Genomic DNA, 14,690 nt, shown 5'->3' on the forward strand with positions numbered 1-14,690 from the left:
ATGGTACACAAGTACCAAATACATAAATTTACGGGAATAACTCAAGTTGTCAAAGAGTAGAAATATAATAAAATGAAATAGAGTAGAAAGGAAGCCAAAGAAGAAGTCTCATCTACCAGGGTTCAAAAGCCAAGATAAGGTAGGTAGCCAAATGACACTAGCTAATCTGGGGAGATATACTCAATATAGAAAAAACAACCTTAAATAAGAATGTATTGGATTTCATGCTATAATCAACCCAATTACAGAAAAACAAACGCAAGGCAGGTCAATGTAAAACAAAGGGTTCAAATAAACAATACATCACAACCTTAATGCAGAATGTGTAGGGTTTCATGCTACAATCAACCCAATCACACAAAAACAAACAAGTCAATGTAAAACAACTCATATAAACAATACATCCTATCCTTAGAAGGGTAACAATTAAATCTCAAAAAAGAGCCTCTGCCACAAAGATGATGGACAACAAGATTTCACTGAGGTAAAACAGAGGAAAACACTTATCAAGATTCAAGAGTTATAAAGCCAGACCATACAGACCTATGATCAAGTTCCATACGATGAAAGTTCATCTCTTAAACAGCTTTACAGATCTTGCCTGTAAAACCTGCAGAGAGCCACTTAATATTAATGTATAATAGATCAAAGGGCTGAACCTTACTAGATGATCTTCATCTGATCTTCACCGTCATCTTCGTCAGCAATCTGCCATATACCACTTGTGGCCAATGTTCAGCTAGCCATGGAACAAGATTAATATATAATCGGCTATTCAGTAGAATTAAAACATAAACCATCTTGAGAATTATTAAACTTACAGAATGAGTTTGCTCTCCAATGGTAAGTTGAAGAGTATCTTAAAAAGATACATGATTCAATAAAAAGACTATATCAGACACCAAGGTTTTAATGGCATTAAGCCAGAGAAAGGCAGGTACATGACTTACATCCATTTTTAAATGGAAGGTTACAACTTCCCCTCCTTCCGACCTAACTATTTACCCACTGACACAACGTCAACCGAAATTAATATCAATCTAGTCACATGCATTTTTAACTAGACTCCTAGAATATCCCTACAAACGCAAAAAAAAAAAAAAAAAAAAAAAAAAAAAAAAAAAAAAGATGAAACACAAAATATCCAGAGATCAAAGTACTATGTACAGGAGTTAAAACTTTTTCTTCTTCCTGCAATTGGTAGTTCTAATCAGAGAACTTACATTAACGCGGGACAACTTGAATAGTCACCGTCGCCAATGCTCTTCTCTAAGCTTTCAACTCCACAACCTTCAATCAGTAGTTTCAACATTCTTGACTTCCCTGTCTGTCACTAAAGCATCACCCATGCAGACATCTTCATCAGGTTCATTAATCATCACGAAATCGCTCCCTACTGCCTCTGTTCCACTTACCACGGCCTCATCTTGCTTCAAGTTCACCTCAGTTCTGTCCTTCACATCTCTCTCAGCCAAAGTTTCTCCCATGTAGGCACCAACAGGTTTTTTCACAGCAACATTAATGTTGTCCTCTTCATTTCCAACAGATGAGCTAATTATTTCCTTATTATTCTCAGGCTCTATGTGTTCAATCGGTCTTTTTCCTAAGTCACTAGGCAGCTCTTCATTATGCTCTTCATCTCGATTGTCTACCATCAACCTATACCCGAGCCCATCATTAGTCAATCCATTATCCTGCATATACTCCTCCAATCCAACACCAGTTCCATGACTTCTCACGACTTCATCATCATAGACCTCTTTCACAGCAAGCTCCTTGAGTTCCTTGTGCAGCGTTTCACCACTGTCTTCCCTCCTTGCCTTACTATCTATAACCCTATTTCCTGGCAAAGAATCAACCTCCTCATTATGCTTATTAACAACAAAAGGAAGATTCCTTAGTCCTTCACTATCGTTTTCAGAGACATTTTCCACAACTTCTTCATTTATATCCTCCACAACTTGATTCTGCCTCTCAAGACACAACAATCTCCTCCTCAGCTCTCCAAGCTCCCTCTCCATCAAGTACAGCCTCTCCTTAAGAATCAAATTCTCTTCCTCCAGTTGCGCGATATGGGTATCCTGGTCATCAACTCTATTCTCCAGCACATTATGGTAATCAGCACCACTGTTCGGGTATATCATCTCAAACCGACTTAAATCATGGTCCAACCTCCTCTCAACCTCTACATGCTCCTCAACATCACTCTCACTCGACCCCCCATCATCCTCTTCATCATAATCATCAACTGCCTCATCATGTCCCGGAGACCTAAGCCTAATCAAACCCTTCATCGACCCATACCCATCAACCCCCCACTCCTCCTTAGCCATATCAACCAAAGCCTCCCTCGAGGGCGAGAAAACAGGTGTAGGCAACACAGCAGGTGTCACAGGGCAAGGAGAAACCAACGACGCAATCCCACCGGACTTCTTAGCTCGAATTATATACGAAGTAGTATTCCTCGGAGCATGAGCATAAGGTCCCATCCTATTAAACTTCTTCTTAGGGTGATAAAACCTCCTAGCCTTAAGTCTATTCTGCTGTTCAAGTTCATAAAGCGTCGGCGGCTGATAGCTCAGACCACCACCAGGCCCTTTCGAAGGCACACCACCAACACCACCACCAGGCAATGGTTTGTTATTATCCTTCCTCCTACCATCTTTCCTCTTATCCATAGGTTTCTTTCCCTTCCAATTATTGTTATTATTATTGTTATTACTACTACGTCCAGGTTTTGCAATTCCAGCATACATTTGATTCATAGGATTCGCAAATTTCATAGCATTCATTTGAGGCGGAGGCATTGACCACTGACCGTAGTTCTGACCAACCATCATACTCGGCTGATTCGCCGCCATTTGAGCTTGACTCGCCATCATACTCGGCTGATTCGCCGCCATTTGAGCTTGACTGACCATCATCTTCGGCTGATTCGCCGCCATTTGAGCCTGACTAACCATCTGATTAACCATCTGAGCTTGATTCTGCGGCGGCGGCGGCATCTGCTGATTCACCATTTGCGATTGATTCATCATCTGTGAGTGACTCACCATCAACATTTCAGACTGATTATTCTTCATTTTTTTGAATTGATTTTTCTTAAAATTATCATAATTATAATTACTATTGTAATTATTGGCCGATGAACAAAACGGAAAATTCGAGTTGTTGTAATTCGTTACCTGATGCTGATTCATCATTTGAGACTGATCGTTCATTGTTTAATTAATGATTTAACCACTCGCAAACTGCTTCGTCGAAAAGCCCTAATTCAAAACCTAATTGAAAACAAACAAACAGAAATTGACGAACTTAATCAAAACTCGAGCTCCACAGTATTAAAATCAAACAAATAAATCATAAAAATAAAATATAAAAATCAATCCAAAAAATCCGATTAAAATTAGATTTAAAATGCGAAAAAATTAAAATCAAATTGTAATCAAAACAAACCCTAGCAAATCAATCAGATTATGTGCAAAAAAGATGAAAGTTCTGAGCAAAGAGCACGAGATTCTTCTTCGTCCTTTAATACTTTCTCTCTCTTGATTTTTCTCTCTCTAAAATTAATTTTATTTAGGGGAAAATTTTTTAGATCTCTTAAATTTTTGGTTAGCCGAGAATCGAAAATTAGAGAAAAATTTAGGCTAGTAAGACCTATTTATAGGCGGAGAAGGAAGGAAGCAACGGTTAGATTTTAAGATGATAAATCAACGGATGAGATCTAATCTACGTGGCGTGTAAGCATTTTGTAGCGACATGTTCGGTTTAGGACGCCTCTTCAACACTTAACCGAAATTTTACCCCGCTCTCAATCTCTCATGTCCTTTTTTTTTTTGAGCGCTGCCCAGTTAATATAGCATATTAACGAAATATGTTAATATAGTGGCAAAGTTGCAATTATGATAGGTTGCTGCTATTATCTTATTATTCTTCTATTCATGTGCTGAGATGGCAGATAACGTCGCTGTACGGACAAAAGTAAACGTGTTTTTCAATTCCGTTAGGCCTGAAATTTCGGATTGTAATCCAAAATTGAACCCCGTTCTGTAATCCAAAATTGAACCCCGTTCTGTAAAAGTGTTTCTTCTTCCTCTCTCAGCTATCGTTTTAGGGCTTTAGCGAACTGGGGTGACTTCGAAAGCTCTGGTGGATTTGAATAGTTGCAGCATCGAACTCGTATCAAGTGTTCTGCGGTTATTTGGTGCCGAAGATCGAACCACTGACTCCATGAATCGACATCATTAGTATCACTCATAACCTCTAGGTCCTACAATTACACATGAAATTAACCACACAACCACAATTCATCCAGGAACAAGGCTAAAATATGCTGAACATAAACCATACATTCAAATACTGACTGAAATCCACTGGAGCAATAACATTGTCAGATACCAATTCAATTAATTCAATGTCCAGTACCAATTACATAAACACAACTAATACAAATAAACATGCAATTACCACTATCAATCAACAAATTCTTTAACTACAAATGGTTGCATAAACAATATCACCAGCAACAGATTACATTATAATCAGCTGCAAAAACAGTAAAACCCCTAGCTTGACAATGCACCCTCGTCGCAACGCCCAATCAGTCCACAAAACCGTAATTTGTTAACACCAGAAGTCGAATTTAGGTTACTCGACCACAATTGATGCTTTATTCACTAGAGGTTATGAGAATCGTTCTGCTGAGGCTAATGAGGAGAGGTTTGGAGCTGCTTAACGGGACTGCTTGCAATGGAGGAGTTAACGTCTGTTTGTTGCTCGTTAAAGGTCCAGAGGCTACTTTACACATATACCCTTACTAAAGACGCGGAAATGTCGAGCGTGCCCCCATATTAACGAAGCTCGTTAATATGCTATATTAACAGAGATTTTCTCTTTTTTTTTTTTATGAAAAAAATTAATAAAAAAATTACTTTATATATAAAATTTGGGAATTTTACTTCAATACAAGTTGTATTTGTATTTGTAAAATATGATTTCAATGGGAGTAAGGTATAATATGCCTTTCTTTTCAAAGTGTAATGGAAAGCTCAAATTATTATCCCAAGGTTTGGTTGTTTGACCATTTTAAAGAAAATCACCAACACTTTTTATATACATTTGATGCACATAGGGTTAAGTGTATCAGGATAGTTTTTAAAATTTTAAAATGAGCAAAAAACATATATATATTAAATGTGCATAAAATAGCTTTAAGTACATCTTGCACGTGAATGTATATAAATTTTTTAACAAAAAGTCATGAACAACTCAAATTTAAACTTGTAGATAATCATTATTAAATCTTATCAACATTTATATGAACTAAATTTTCTTGAATCCATCTTATTTGAAATACTAATTATTATTCGAGAAAATAAGTGAAAATAATGTTTAAAAAATGAAACATAATCATGAACCTTTCTCTTCACCTTATTTTCGCTAAATTTTAATCATTTTTACATAGCTGAAGTCATTTAAAATAAATATTATACAAGAATTAATGACATATTTTTGATTAAATATTCATGTTTTGCTAGTAATTGCTACTAATGTAGTAATGTGTGGACCTAATGTACTAATTGATGGATGTTGAACATATAGTGTCCATAATTTTAATATAGCTACCATAATTTTAATATATACCTTTGTTAAAACTTGTGTCAACCTAGTTGAGAATAATATTATAGTAGATTTTTGAAATCCACACGTGCCAAATGACATTATGTTAGCGACCCTTATTTTAACTAAAGATCTTTATTACTCCCTCCGTCCCTAAATTACATTCCTCTTTCTCTCTATTATGTGAGGAATAAATGCTAGAAAGAGGAATGTAATTTAGGGACGGAGGGAGTATCAAATTGACTAGTAGTGTATAAAAACTCTCAATATAAAATATATTAATCTCTTATATATGACCTTAATTATAACAAAATAACTTATTATTTTTACATAATATAACCTTATTTTGAAATAATGACCTTTTTATTAATTTAACGACTATATTTTAAAATAGGAAAAATTGATTCTAATAATCCTACCTTTGATCGGTTCGCTGTTAATAATCCCACCTTTTGATTATTATCTAATAATTCCACCTTTATAGGCGATTTTCTTCTAATGGTCCCTTCTGACCGATTACCTGTACAATGGGTAAATTTTTTTATTTTTAATTTAACTGACATGTGTTATTACATAATTGGACAAAAATACATTAAAAAGATAAAAAGAAAAATTAAAAGTAAATAAATAAATAAATAAAAATAACATACCCAGCCATCCCAGCCTCACGTCACCCCATCCTAACTTCCGGCAACCGTCCCTTCTCAATCCCTCCTCCCTCCGGCAGCCCCTCTCCCCACCCCACCATCACCACCACCGGAATTTTCCCCTCTCCACGACCCACCCAACGACAACCCACCCCTCCCCGAAATCCATGGAGCCTTTATCTTTGTCATTATCCTCAAAACTAGACGACAATGGCGAAGAAGTTGCATGTCTCATTCCTGACGCTTCAATCTACTAGCAACCTTACGTCTCTGAGCTCCTCCCTTTTACCATTGATGGTATTCACAATGTCAATTTCACTCTCTGAATTTCTCCAATTCTCCTTTTTGAGGTCCAATTTCTGCGCCATTTTTTAGTTCTAGCAGGACCCAGAGCTTCTTCGAGTCGATGCGGAGAGGATTCTGCGGCAGATGTAGGAAGTAGCTGTGGCGAATTATCGTTCTTTTATATCTGCTGCTGATGCTTTGGTTTCGATTAGAGAAGAGGTTTCTTCAATTGATAATCATTTTGAAGCACTGTTAATTAATTGATTTTGTTGTATTGTGGTGGATTACAAGGAGGATAGGCGTTGTCGTCGTTGAGTGGGTCGTGGAGAGGGGAAAATTCCGGTGGTGGTGATGGTGGGAAAGAGGGCTGCCGGAGGGGGTGGGAAAGGACGGCCGCTGCCGGAAGTTGGGATGATGGGTGACGTAAGGGGTTGGGTGGCTGATGTTTTTTTTTTAATTTTTTAGTTTTTTTTTTTTTAAAAAAAAAAATTAATTTTCAACCTATCACAATATGACACGTAACATATTCACCTATCAAAACCGGTTACCAACAGATTAGGGATCAATAGAAGAAAATCGTCTATAAAAGTGGGATTATTAGATAATAATCAAAAGGTAGGATTATTAACAGCGAATCGACTAAAGGTGGGATTATTAAAATCAATTTTTCCTTTAAAATATGAACAATTAAACATTTTAGTGATCCACAATAAATTAATTTTGTGTGTATTTAAGAGTTTTATGCTAGCTTAAGTCTTGTGCCATAAGATTTTTAAAAATTTTGTATGATTTATGTTAATTGAATCATACAGATTAAATTACCGAATAAATTTTAATAAGTATTCACATGATATACTCATATGATCTTTGTATTATGCAAATTAATTTGATTTTTATTTATTTATTTTTTTTTTTTTTTGACACAAAATTTGATTTTAATTTACTATGTGATGATCATTTATCAAATCTTTATTAATTAATTACTAAGTAGTACATATAAATTTTGTTTAGTATAATAACCCTTTATATATTTCACCAAGATTTTAATAGAAAGTGCATTCATGGGCCACAAACCCAATAATAATTGGAATAAAATGTTTTCTACAAGAATTGGTTATAGTCCGCCTTGAAGATATCTATAGGATAGCAATAGAATCGCAGGTTGCTTTAGTAGAGGAATATGCAGTACTAGCAACAAAATTTCCTACGTTATATTTTCTAAAAGAAACCAAGTCTACAAATTACAGTCCTAACAAAATTACAACCGGCTAATTAGATCTGGCAAAATGTACAGGCAAGACTGCACGAGGGGCAAGCTCAGTGCCCCAATCCTCTCAAACAAGTGTAAAACACAACGGCTATACCCTAGACAGTAAAAAAATGACAAGGGGATGCCTCAACATACAATCACAAGAGCAACGACTGAAAATTATAGTGCAGTGTTGGGGTTGTTTCCGGCAAGGATAAGGGATATCTCTAACCCTCGGCTGAATGCTTGATTGAACATGAGCCTTGTTTGGAATGTGGACACGAAGGGAAACCACGAGAAAAATGCGATAGGAATGAAAATAAGCATGCCCATTCCAGCATCGTAAAGACGTGCAAGTGACCGGATGGACTTCCACAGCCCCAACTTCTTGACATACGGTTTCCAGGCTATTGCAATCTGGAAATTTTTTAGAAATTAGAGAAAAGTATAAATACAAAACGTAAGGATAAATGAGAAAGCAAGGCACCGCACATGTTTACTTCTACAATATGCAAACTCTTTATACAAAGTCAACATGAAGATAGCACGACACTTTGTTAGGGGAGGGGGACGAGAATTTGGAAAAAGGAGAAATGTAACAGCAATGATGTAGAGTTAAACATGAAACTCACCGAAAGAATCATCCAACCAGTAGGAATAAAGGCTAAGATACAGGCAAATATGTCAGAAACAGATAGATCTGTAAGTACAATAGCCACAGCTATACCAGCTAACGCAATCAAGAATGTAAGCCCTTGGACAAAGCGCAATATCAGTTGAAAGTTCACCGATGCCTTCTGGCTGAAAGTGAAAACCTGAAGCACAGATTCAAAGTAGATTCACTAACTAAATCAATTGGGATTACCAACATAACATTATTAGCCTTCCAATTCTATAAACCAAACCTTGAAAAGGATTATAAGGCCAGCCAGAGCTGCCCATGAAAAGCCATATATCTGCGGGGGGGGAAAACAATTCAAGATCAGCACATTCTTCCACCAAATAGCAACACTCTTATTTAACAAACAGCAGAGTGATCTAGACATCTAAAAGAGGATAAAAAAGTCCATATTATATTAATTATCCAAACAAAATTCACATCTCAACATGAACCACCAACTATGATACAACATACAGATTAATTAAAATCTTGCAATAGATCTCATAACATAGCATTGTCCATTAGGAAGGAGTGATAGACTTCCCCTATAGAAAAAACAAAACCCACTATGAAAAGCTACAACTTTTTGCATGCAGATGAAAGCAAGTGACAGATCAAGATTAGCACATTCATCCACCATACAGCAACACTCACATTTAATGAACAACAGAATGATCTAGACATTTGCTAGAGGATATAAAATACATATAACATTGAGAATACATATAAAATGCTCATCCCAACATGCAACACCAACTATGGATTGATTGACGATACAACAAACAGGTAAATTACGACCTTGAAATAGATCTCAAACAGTAGCAGTGTCCTTCAGGAAGGAGTAAAAGACTAGCATCTGTTTTAGAAAAATCAAAACCCACTATGAAAAGATAGAACTTTTTGCATGCAGATGGAAGCAGGTGACAGAAACCACTAAGCAAAGAGAAATATAATTAGGAGACAAGTTGAGTTCTCACCGCTAACGATGTATTGGTCCCTTGTACTTGTAGCTTATATACAATACCATACTGGAAGACGATGAACCTCAGGCTTAAAATAGTCTCTGCAATCCTCCCACCAAAAGTCCGAATGTGCCCCTGCCAAAACAATCTTTTAGTTCCAAGAATGCAACCAAAGATGAACTAATTTCCTAAGGACATTTTCCACAGAAGCTGGCCATAGGAATGTGGTTGAAAAAAAAGGTGTTTTGACTTTATGTCTTAACAACATTTAACCACTGTCTCAAACACAATAATAGTTCAGAAAATAAGCGAATTTAACTACTTTTGTTTTAAGTCAGGAAAGGCTAGAATATAGTAGAGCAGAGAAACTTAAAATAAAAATAGAAGTAGGTGAAAATAAAAAAGATCCCTGAAAGCTCATTTGGTTCTCTAACCGAATGCTGCTTAAAATGACAAAGGAAAACATAGATACTCCCTCCGTTCCATATTAGTTTTTACACATATTTTAGGTGATAAGTTTGACATCAATGGTTAGTTTATTGGAAAAGTAGATGTGATAGACTGATAGGTGATAGTGGGCTATTATTTTATTGAAAAACTAGATTTTACAGAAGATAGTGGTATATTTTTATACTATATGTGAGAGAGAGTGGGCCTTAATTTTGTGGTAGTGAAAAGAGAGGTGATAAAATAATAGTGGGATCTTTCTCAAAAAGGAAGTGTAAAAACTAATTTGGGACAAGTAAAAAAGGAAGATGTAAAAACTAATCTGGGGCGGAGGGATTAATTAATTACAAGAGGTTTCCAGAGGAAGAAAAACAAGATGCTAAAAAAAAAAAAAAAAGAAAGAAAAAAAAAGATGCTGTATCAGGCTGCAAAGGTAAGGGGATAACTGCTGACGATTACATAGAATGCTGGCCCTAGCAAAAGATGCAGACATGAAGATTGCCTCGTTTGGTTGACACGGGAAATAAATTCCCGTAGGAAGTTGTATTTCATGGGAAATTATTTCCCAAATGAAATTCCTAGGAATTTCTTTAACTTGTTTGGTTGTGCAATGGAAAGTTGGAATTCCCATGAATTTTGAATGACCAGGGGGGCTAGGTAATTTACTTCCTACATTTTGTGGAAGTAGAAATTCCCATGAATTCCAACTCCCCTCATTTTTGCCTTTTTGTGTCAACCAAACAACTACCCAAATTACAATATCCCATAAATTTTCACTTTTCCCATTCTATTTTGTCAACCAAACATCAGAAGAATTGGTCCAATTCCTCTTCCCACCAAGTATCTCACCAAAGCATGCAGACAAGAAGTAAAAGCATTAGAATTCTATGCCAGAAATTAATAAGTAGAAAAATCACCAATTCCTCTTCCCACCAAGCTTCCCAACTTTCCTCGCCCTTAACTCCAATACCACCTCTATAAAGAAGCCAATTGGTCCAATCCCGAAAGTCCTCCACAATCCTTTAAAGCAAAAGGAAAAACATGAATTAGACTGGGAGTCTTCCATGCATCATAACACCAAATATTAATTGAAAATGACAATTGTAGCTAAGTAGCTTTAACTCATATTATTTCTTACTTCTGCCACTCAAAACCAGATGGATTGAACAGGTAGGGAGCAAAGAGCCATGAAAGGGCCATAAACCAACTGCTGACTGAGAGAAGAATGTAGCCTATCGCACCACCATCATTATAACCATATGCAAGAAATACTATCAACAAAAGGACAACCTCAAGCCTACATCAAAAAAGTTTACAACTCAAAAACAATCTTCATGTCACAATACAAGCTACAACAAAAATAAAAAAGGATGTACCCTTTGACAAAATGACTCCGAGAGTAGAGCCGGTAGTTTTCACTGAATTTTATATGACGGACAACAAAACCCCTCCCAGTTGCTTGGTACTGTTAAAACAAACAATTACTAATCAAATGACACAATTCTTAATATAATCACTTTAATACTCCTCTGTTTCGAAATACACTAACCAGTTTGACTTTTATACTGGCCAAAATATCCCTAATTATATACTTAGGGAAAATATAAAAAGTTGATATTTTGAATAATGCATAAGCCAAAGTCAAACTGTAGCATGTATTTAAAAAGGGAGGAAGTATAAGGTAGGAAAGTTGACAAACCCGTGCACCGCCATGGAGAATTGTCCGACCAAAATAATGTGTTCTTGTTCCCAAAGAAAAGGTAAAAAAGACGGAACAAAGTTGAAATTGCATAGTGATAAAATTCACAATGGCCTGAAATTAAAAAATAAAAATAAAAATAAAGGAGATTAGCACTAGATTCGGAATCTCAGTTGATCTCAACATGAAAGAACATTACAGCTGATGATCATTAACTCAAAGAGAATAGCATAGCACAATCATTGCTTAATCATTAAAATTGCAAACTGGCCAGACAATTTAGGCATTAAACCATTAAAAGAGCAGTTAAAAAAACAAATCAAGTGTTATTTTCTTCTAATCATATTCAAATATCCACATCAGTAAAAATAAAGCTTAATAGTCACACTGACATTACAGAAGAGAAGAACAAACAATAATACCGAATATCAAGTTAGTGTGGGATCACCAAGAGCAAACATATGAACGTAGTTGGCAGATTTTGTACATAGAGCACTCTCAATGGTGAAGGAAAAAATATCCCCTCACCACTCTTCCTACATTTCCCTCTCCTCCACATCAGATTTTTTGTGAAAGTTGAAATAAACAAGAAATCTCCTCAACACTCTCTTCCCCCAATAACCCACCATATTTCTCTCACAGCATGAACTTTAATACAAATCTTCATGAACTTTTTGGTGATTATTCACCATTGGGATGGAATTTTTTTCCCCAAAATTTACTTCATGGAAAGAAAAAACCTCACCATAGGGAGAACTCTTATATTAAGAGCATTGTAGGAGTATAATAAATAAAATAACTAGGAATAATTGATTACACCGTAAATTAAACTTTACCAAAATCATAAAAATTAGATGTAACATCTAATAGTGCACAACATGAAACATCTACAATCTAACTAAAACCTACAATGGATTCACAATATTAACATGTTTTGCACAATATTATTGAATTTAAAATATGCTAATACACTTCCTAACAAGACATAAACAAGGATATTCTTATCATTCTCAAAATAAAAAGTGCATATCATAAATCATTGTTATCAATCATACATTAGTTGGGGACTTGGGGGGTGAAAAAAAATATTTTGCTGTCTGAGGTATGGAGACACATCTACAAAAAACAAAATCAGGTCAAGTTCCAAAAAACATACCCTAAAAAACCCTTGTTCCAGAATGAATCCAAGAATCATTGGGATAGCAGTAAAGATTCCAATCTGAATAAGGAACTGAGTATTAAGGGCTGCACCAAGTGCAGTATTCTGCGAGATACGAGCTTGATCTTGGATTGTCTCACCAACTCCTGACAACGCCTGCAACAAAATTTAGCAAACGTTCCACCAAGGGAAAATGAGTGATCAAGCAAAGAAAAAGCCACATGCTTAGGCTTTGAGTGTACTGGACTAGATAAAAAAAGATAAACACTACAGTATTTGCACAAGTCAGTTCATCTGATAATATATATTTATCTTATTTATCATTTTCAGCTAGAAAAAAAAGAAAAAAACAAAAGAAAGAAAAATAGTGCAAACACTTGGTAAATTTGCTAGCAGGATACTCAACGTACCAGATATGTTTTACCGTAAAGAAATATATATACAGTCAGCACCGTCAACTGCAAAGAAATAAAAAGTGACAGCTTAGTTACACGCAAATATTAGAAGTACAACAGGGGTCCAACAAGTATTAGACAGCACCTGTCAAATTAAAATGGCCAGAGAAACTATTGGAGATTCGTGCAAAATAAGCATGAGCCAATATTAAAAACAAGTACGCAGGTTATCACGCTAATAAACACCCATTCGACACAGCTAGACATATACATTAACAGATGGAAGCAAAATAATCATGAAAGCATCAACAAAATGCTACATATTGATTTCTTTGCAGCAAATGCAGGCAGAATTTTAAACAAAGTAATTTATAATGAAATTAAGATTCAAGATATATAGTATGTTTTAACTTGTCAGATAAACCACTCAAAACATGAGTATGAAACTTGACACTTCTTTTTGGAAAAAAACATGCAAAGTTTTCAGCTGCCCAAGTTTGAAATTTAGACAAGAACACACGTCCAAATCTGGAGTCAGAATAATATTGCTAGCAACAAGAATCCCATTCTTATGAAAACAAACAGCTGATGGAAGCCCTTTGACTAATTATAGAATTAGTGAATACAAAACATATATGCCACAGAATCAATGATTCCCTACCAATTTTAATGTTAGAAATTGAAAGTACTATTTTGACTAAGATCTCAGTTTAATATCTTTATGCATTCCTACAGATGGTAAAAGTCATACTGGCAGTAAGTTTTACGGTGATATTTGTAGACGTACCATTGTACAAAAGTAGTATCCAACAGTTGTGTAGAAGAATGACATCATTCTGAAGAAATCAAAAAGCTGCCCTAGCCGGTAAACATCCCTACTAAGAACTTGTTCACCATTTCCACCAGCAACTTTTCCTTCAAATAGTGCAATCTGGTTGAGCCCCACATCCCGTCCTTTACCAACCTGTAAACTACAGTTAAAGATGATGTTTAAAAAGTATGCAAGTAAACTTTAAATTATACCTGAATGTACTCATGATGGGTAATGTTCCCCTGTCTTAAAGTTGAGTTGAATCCTGCATTGCAGATTCAGATTTATAACCATCATATTCTTATTTGACAAACATTTTTATGCAAGTTTCTAAAATCAAAACAAGAAGACTCAAGCTAGATGAGATATGATTTATCATATTCTTCGCTCAAAAACATTTTTATGCAGGTCTATGAAACATATAGAACAAAAAAGACTCGGGCTTAATAGAAAAGCATCCAAAAGCCACAAGGTCCTGGCAAAGAGATATCTCTAATTGTAAAGTGTATCAAACAGACCTATAGTACTAATTTAGCGAGCATAATAATCAATGTCTTACCCCTTAAATTATCACAGGGTTTGAAAACAAACATTATGATGGCGTAATACATAAGATATGGCATATCATACAATTATTAAGAGCCAGAAAAGACTTAATAGGTTTACTCAAGAATGTTGAAGAGGTTGATTTTAGCTTTAAAGGAAAAGATAAGTGAAAACGGGAAAGGGAGACGAAAGACTAGTGAGGTCAAT

The 14,690-nt window shown here is 35.5% G+C and overlaps 2 protein-coding genes across 3 annotated transcripts in view; both read right to left on the reverse strand.

Annotated features, from left to right (window-relative positions):
- Positions 1-817: 817 nt before the first annotated feature.
- LOC145574137 (uncharacterized) lies at positions 818-3,608 on the reverse strand. The gene is made up of 3 exons (XM_081631877.1): positions 3,457-3,608; positions 3,186-3,281; positions 818-3,038 (listed from the first exon to the last, which is right to left on the reverse strand). The coding sequence occupies exons 2-3, from the start codon at positions 3,219-3,221 to the stop codon at positions 1,293-1,295; spliced, it is 1,782 nt and encodes a 593-aa protein (XP_081488003.1). The 5' UTR covers positions 3,222-3,281; positions 3,457-3,608; the 3' UTR covers positions 818-1,292.
- A 4,041-nt stretch (positions 3,609-7,649) lies between these two features.
- The window catches only part of LOC145574139 (callose synthase 9-like), a 28,445-nt gene continuing 21,404 nt past the window's right edge, over positions 7,650-14,690 (reverse strand). For both annotated transcript variants that reach the window (XM_081631879.1, XM_081631880.1), the window contains exons 41-52: positions 14,150-14,202; positions 13,914-14,090; positions 13,142-13,189; positions 12,729-12,887; positions 11,573-11,686; positions 11,250-11,338; positions 11,012-11,170; positions 10,791-10,893; positions 9,442-9,561; positions 8,709-8,759; positions 8,436-8,618; positions 7,650-8,220 (exon numbers count right to left, since the gene is read on the reverse strand). In XM_081631879.1, coding sequence (XP_081488005.1) covers positions 7,984-8,220; positions 8,436-8,618; positions 8,709-8,759; positions 9,442-9,561; positions 10,791-10,893; positions 11,012-11,170; positions 11,250-11,338; positions 11,573-11,686; positions 12,729-12,887; positions 13,142-13,189; positions 13,914-14,090; positions 14,150-14,202 — 1,493 coding nt within the window. In that variant the 3' untranslated portion in view covers positions 7,650-7,983. The remainder of the gene's footprint in view (positions 8,221-8,435; positions 8,619-8,708; positions 8,760-9,441; positions 9,562-10,790; positions 10,894-11,011; positions 11,171-11,249; positions 11,339-11,572; positions 11,687-12,728; positions 12,888-13,141; positions 13,190-13,913; positions 14,091-14,149; positions 14,203-14,690) is intronic.

This window comes from Chenopodium album, chromosome 13, assembly GCF_948465745.1.
Source record: "Chenopodium album chromosome 13, dcCheAlbu1.1, whole genome shotgun sequence".
Classification (NCBI taxonomy): Eukaryota; Viridiplantae; Streptophyta; class Magnoliopsida; order Caryophyllales; family Amaranthaceae; genus Chenopodium; species Chenopodium album.

Bases quoted from the DNA above. Each gene is read 5' to 3' on its own strand.
- LOC145574137 (XM_081631877.1), bottom strand. From the start codon at position 3,221: ATGAACGATCAGTCTCAAATGATGAATCAGCATCAG. The intron at 3,039-3,185 runs GTAACGAATTAC...AGTCACTCACAG, and splicing joins AAATGATGAATCAGCATCAG to ATGATGAATCAATCGCAAAT.